Source organism: Rattus norvegicus, chromosome 4 (assembly GCF_036323735.1).
Source record: "Rattus norvegicus strain BN/NHsdMcwi chromosome 4, GRCr8, whole genome shotgun sequence".
NCBI classification, from domain to species: domain Eukaryota; kingdom Metazoa; phylum Chordata; class Mammalia; order Rodentia; family Muridae; genus Rattus; species Rattus norvegicus.
In genome coordinates this window covers 43,069,970-43,076,131 of record NC_086022.1, presented here as the reverse complement: position 1 = coordinate 43,076,131, position 6,162 = coordinate 43,069,970, and the positions used below count along the sequence as shown (strand labels likewise).

General features: G+C 42.8%; 1 protein-coding gene across 5 annotated transcripts; it reads left to right on the top strand.

Moving 5' to 3' along the window:
- Positions 1-469: 469 nt before the first annotated feature.
- On the top strand, positions 470-5,938 carry Gpr85 (G protein-coupled receptor 85). Of its 5 annotated transcripts, none has more exons than XM_006236124.5 (4): positions 470-760; positions 1,212-1,826; positions 2,238-2,361; positions 3,313-5,938. In XM_006236124.5, exon 4 carries the CDS (start codon positions 3,483-3,485, stop codon positions 4,593-4,595), a length of 1,113 nt encoding a protein of 370 aa, XP_006236186.1. In that variant the 5' UTR covers positions 470-760; positions 1,212-1,826; positions 2,238-2,361; positions 3,313-3,482; the 3' UTR covers positions 4,596-5,938. The 5 variants fall into 5 exon arrangements, with proteins under 5 accessions (XP_006236186.1, XP_006236188.1, XP_017448350.1 ...); XM_017592860.3 differs by lacking the exon at positions 470-760 and adding an exon at positions 840-982; XM_006236126.5 differs by lacking the exon at positions 2,238-2,361.
- Positions 5,939-6,162: the final 224 nt, after the last annotated feature.

Below are 6,162 nucleotides of genomic sequence, written 5' to 3'. Positions count from 1 at the left end.
ATTGTTCCCATCATGTGGTTTTGCGTTCTTCGGAATCATGTTTTACTAAAACCAGGATGTCTTACTTGGTGGAAATATTTTCAAGTTACTTCCAGTATTGTTACAGGATTGACTCTCCAAAGTAAAGATGCCTAAAACAAGTGTCTTATGGATATCCAAAGAACACACACACACACACACACACACACACACACACACACACACACACACCACAGCTAATCATTTTTTAATTGGCTCAAAAAAAATCTCCAGTCAAATCAGGGCAATTTAACATTGTTTCAGCATTACTAACGTTGGTCTTTGTGTAACGACTGTGACATCATGACAGTGAAGTATTCATTTTTAAGCTTTAAACATTTTACCTCTATGTATCCAATAGAAATACAATATGTAAATTAACCTATATTATCTGTATGCTGATTGGCTTGACTTCCCCTGAATGTCACAATCTCACCACCCAGCGATGAGGTATTTTACTGCTGTCTCGAGATCAAATTATTACTGTAGAGAGATTTTTTTTTCTATTTCATTAACAGATTATTATAAAGCAATAAGCTTGCAGGAAGACAAGCAGACGTTTTACCTTGAGATTTAATGAAAGCGTGCCTGCTAGCTTTTAAAGGGTGAAGAGTGGGTAGTTGTTTAAAATCTTACCCCACCCTCGCAAAAACTCTTTGGAAATGGGAGAATCGAGAGGAGGATGATTCTTGAGGCGTTCCTAATCACCAGGTGTCAGACTATGTGGTGTTTGTGGACTGGTGTAAGTTTCCTGTATTCATCATATTCCTGGTATTTTTTTTATGTCTAATAACAAAGGAAGGAAAGGGGGGAACTCATCATACACACCACCGCTTTGACATCAGCAACCTATTGGTCATCCCAGCTTGGAAGAGAAAGGAGAGTCTTGTTGCTTTGGGGTGGGATGTGAGGAACAGCCATGTAAAATCCCTGTACTCCTGATCCGCTAGTCACGTTCGAGAAGGTAGAATGAGTGGAGATCGGTTTTGCACTTGTCGCCTGAACTTAGCCTCTCCTTCCTTAAATGCAGATCTGCGTGCCCTGGAGAACAGATGACCAGTGACAAAGACAGGGCTAACCCTAACCCGCTTCCCTTCTTCCCCCACTGGCAAGGATTTTTTTTTTTTTGACTGTGTTAATTTTTTTCCTTTCCTTTTTTTTTTCTTTTACATTCTTTCTTTTTCTTTCCCCAGCTAACGTGCCAAATCAAAGATCAGCAGGGAAAAATCATTTGAGAAGAAATCTACAAGGCGCATCCAATGCTTAGCAGGACCACCCTGACAGAGAAAGGAAGACGATGTTTCGGGAAGGCAAGGGTTCGGGGCAGCTGGGGTGGAGGCGGCGGTCCGCGGCACGGTGGCTTCGTGCGCTGCCCTAGGGGAAGAGGATGGGCCTGAGGTCCGGGAAGAGCCTTCCCGAGCCCACCACTGCCAATGCGGGGAGGGAAAAGTTCCGAAGCTGCCTCGAGGGAACAAAAGCCTGATTTGGGGCCGGCTGAACTGGACTGGACATTGAAGCAAGCCAGCCTGCTCCGGAGACAGGCAGGGGGCTCCTGCTGGCTCGGCGGAGGCCGGAGCAACCCTCGCCGCCGCCCTCGCCACCGCGCCGCCGCCGCCGCGGCCCCTGCGTTACTGGGGGAGACGGTGCCGCTGCGACAGGGGAGGACGCGGCTGGAGCTGAAGGAGGCTCCAACGCGCAGGCGCCGCCGAGCCCTGCCTGGATGCTCAGTCAAGGCACTCAGGAAAAAAAAAATCAGCAATTTATAGAAAGAAGAAGCTATAGTCTGTCGGGATATCCAACACCAACAGGTAGGAGGATATACTCTCGGTTAAGTTTGGGGGAGGGGGGTGCACCGTGCTAATGAAACTGCAGGTTCATCAGGATACAGCCCTCCCTGAGGGTTTTTTTTTTTTTTTGACAATAAACTGCATAATGGAAGTACATTCAGACAATGCATCTTCTGTAAAGCTTATTGAGAATTCGGTTTCTGGAAACGTTTGCAAATCTGAGGAATATGAGGCTGCGAATCAAGGAGAACCCTTCCCTTGCAGCACAGAAGCAATCTCTTCCCATCTTCGAGTATGTAATGCATCTCTCTCTCTCTCTCTCTCTCTCTCTCTCTCTCTCTCTCTCTCTCTCTCTCTCTCTGCCTCCCTCCCTTCCTCTTTCCCTCCCTCACTCCCTTCTTCCCCCTCCCCCCATCTCCGTTATAAATCCAGGGGTGGTGGATTTCAGGTTTCGTAATGTTGCATGATGCGATCGGTATTTACCCGGGGATGTACCGGTTGGGAAATTAACATCATCGGATGCAGTTCTGCCTGGGCTTCCATCAGCATATTCCAGGCAAGTGAGAAGTGGCAAAGGAAACACGCTTCGTGGGAATAACAGAGGAAACTGATTTCCCTGGTGTGGCTCACAGGCACCTAGGAGACAATGTGCATTTTGTTTGAAAATAAAGCCACTTGTGATTTGCAACAGAGATTATCAGTGTAAATGAGAAAGGCTTAATTGCCTAAGAAATACTGTTTCATGTTATATTCATTTGAATCTGGGCAGCCAAGGTTTACAAATAGAAGTGCATTATCCCTCTGGGTGTGTTTCCCTGGCCAATATTTACGTTTACCATTTTTAATAATCATGTAGCTTTAAAAGAGACAGGATTTGCCCAAAAGGGAGGTGGGGGTGGGGTGGGGTAGTAGGGAGAGAAAGACAAAAGATTAAATCACATCGAATCTCCCATCGACAGGTTTCTATTCATTTTGAAGTCTGGTGTTAAAATTATGCTTCAAGATTAATCAACAAATACTTTTATGCAGCATGAACAGTGGCATTTGACTTAAAAGACATAGATTTGCAGAGGTTCTCTGCGTGCATATGAGCTGAGATGCTTCCTTTAAAATACTGACGGTATTAAAGGAGCTCAAATAATTGTGGGTAGCCTCCTGTCTGCCTCCTCTTAGCAATCTTGCAGATTCCATTGCAAAGCTAGTGATTAATTCTTCAGGCTGGCGTATTTTACAACTGTGGAACAATTTATTCCCTTCCCTCCTGAAGATGTCCAAATCTAACTATATGGTGTGTAGAATAAGGGCATTGTTAAGTTCACCTAGCTTAGAATACGGAAACAGCCAGTAAGTACTCTGACATCTCAAATGCTGCTGAAGCAAACAGTGCTGTTTGCAATGGAAACTTTATTTGCTTCCTCAGAAAGGAACAGCTTTAAGGTAGCACTGACATCATTACTTATCAGCTGAAGAACTGATAGTTCTCTTTTTTTTTTCTCTTCTTCTTCAGATATTCTGATGGCAAATCAAATGGAAGGCAAGAGGAAGCATGACCACAGATTGGATCTGAACTCTTTGTGGATTACATTTTCAGTAAAATGTATGGATCTATCTTTTCCTTGTTCTTATATCTAGATCATGAGACTTGACTGAGGCTGTTTCCTTATCCTCCATCCATCTATGGCGAACTATAGCCATGCAGCTGACAACATTTTGCAAAATCTCTCGCCTCTAACAGCCTTTCTGAAACTGACTTCCTTGGGTTTCATAATAGGAGTCAGTGTGGTGGGCAACCTTCTGATCTCCATTTTGCTAGTGAAAGATAAGACCTTGCATAGAGCTCCTTACTACTTCCTGCTGGATCTGTGCTGCTCAGACATCCTCAGATCTGCAATTTGTTTTCCATTTGTATTCAACTCTGTCAAAAATGGCTCTACCTGGACTTACGGGACTCTGACTTGCAAAGTGATTGCCTTTCTGGGGGTTTTGTCCTGTTTCCACACTGCCTTCATGCTCTTCTGCATCAGCGTCACCAGATACTTAGCCATCGCCCATCACCGCTTCTATACAAAGAGGCTGACCTTTTGGACGTGTTTGGCTGTGATCTGCATGGTGTGGACTCTGTCTGTGGCCATGGCATTTCCCCCAGTTTTAGATGTAGGCACCTACTCATTCATTAGGGAGGAGGATCAGTGTACCTTCCAACACCGCTCCTTCAGGGCTAACGATTCCCTAGGATTTATGCTGCTCCTTGCTCTCATCCTCCTAGCCACACAGCTTGTCTACCTCAAGCTGATATTTTTTGTCCACGATCGAAGGAAAATGAAGCCAGTCCAGTTTGTAGCAGCAGTGAGTCAGAACTGGACCTTTCATGGCCCTGGAGCTAGTGGCCAGGCAGCTGCCAATTGGCTAGCAGGATTTGGAAGGGGTCCCACACCACCCACCTTGCTGGGCATCAGGCAAAATGCGAATACCACAGGCAGAAGACGGCTCTTGGTTTTGGATGAGTTCAAAATGGAGAAAAGAATCAGCAGAATGTTCTATATAATGACTTTCCTCTTCCTAACCTTGTGGGGTCCCTACCTGGTGGCCTGCTATTGGAGAGTTTTTGCAAGAGGGCCTGTAGTACCAGGGGGATTTCTAACAGCCGCTGTCTGGATGAGTTTCGCCCAAGCAGGAATCAATCCCTTTGTCTGCATTTTCTCCAACAGGGAGCTGAGGCGCTGTTTCAGCACAACCCTTCTTTACTGCAGAAAATCCAGGTTACCAAGGGAACCTTACTGTGTTATATGAGGGAGCATCTGTAAATCTTTAGCCTTGTGAGATACTAACCCTCTCTGCTAAGCAATTGTGGCCTGTAGCCATGTCTTGAGAAGAAAAAAAAAAGAAAACAAGGATGGAATCAGCAGTTGTAAGGATTTGGTCAACGTTCTGCAGTCTTTGCAATAGTTCACCTATAATCCTGTTTTAAATCTCAGAGTGATCCTGCTGACTGCTGGCGAAGGTTTGTAATTAAGAAAGGACAGAACCACTGCCCTAAGTTTCTTTCTGTGGGTGAACACTAGATAATGAACGTAGCAGGTGCTAAGTATCAGTGCTAAATGCTGTGTATATCATCACATATGAAAAAAAACTTAAAAAAACAATTAGCATTGGACATTTTAATAAATTAAGTTGACATGAGGTAAATGTGTTGATAAAAGCTAATTTTAGAAGTTTGAAGACTTTAAAACATTTCATACTATTTTTGTTTTGCAAAGACTACACTACTGGGGGACTTAACAGTACTGTAATTCTTAAAAAGATGTGCCATGAATTATTGGGGTACAACACTTTAAACACGCCTTGTGAGTTTGGGGGAAGCATTCCAAAGCAGTATATTGGTTCCAATTAGAGTTTACCTTTTTTGTATTAATATATTGCTATTTCTAAATCCCACTTTCCTTCCCTACCAGTGAAATTGCTAGCATTGAACTGTATTATGTGTTTTTTGTTAATTCAGTAAAAAAAAAAAAAAGTTTCCAGTTTGTTTCTATTTTACAAATGCTAGATATCTGTCCGGGAGGCAACATGAATGGAATCAACTGACCACAGATGAGCAGTTCTAAAAATGCAGAATAAACACGTGTTGCCTTAAAGGGTTATCTAGTATCCTTCATCTTCTTTAGCAATGGAGCAAGTAGTCAAGAGGCATTGAACCAGTAACTGGCCATGGCTGTTCATTGGGAATTCATGGAAGAGCATTCAATGCTTTCCCCTCTTCCCTCACGTGCTTTGAAAGTTCAAGTACACACCATTAAGATAATGAGATTTTCTTCTGAGGTGTGCTACCCATTCTAGTGTGTTCTAAGAAGCAGACAGTTGATATGTGTTTATATTGTAAGTCAGCTGTCAGGGGAGCCCACAGCCTTAGTGTGACATCTGGCACAATTTGTGAAGCATTTATTGTATGGAAGGCACAGTCTTCTTTATACTTTCTGCACATTCAGTGTATTGGTCCTTTCGATTATTTCAGTTCTAACTTGTGAAAGCTTATAATATGATTTCTGGTATTTTAGAAATACATTAGATTCTGTGAGTCTCATTCTTTAAGATACAGATGTGTGAACTTCAATATAAAGTTGCATTTGCCAAAATTTATCTGTGTAGCCTGTTAATTTTCGTGGAGTAAATTTTACACTTTTGGCATATAATTTTCTTTAATCTAGCAGACAAGCACAAACTAGAAAAACTTGCTTTATAATTATTTTTACTTTTGTAGTTACTATATTCTGAAGCTGGAAATATGTGAATGACAGCATAAAGCTGACAATATTTAAAAGCATTATTGAGTAGCTCTACAAATCCATCCCTTTATTTA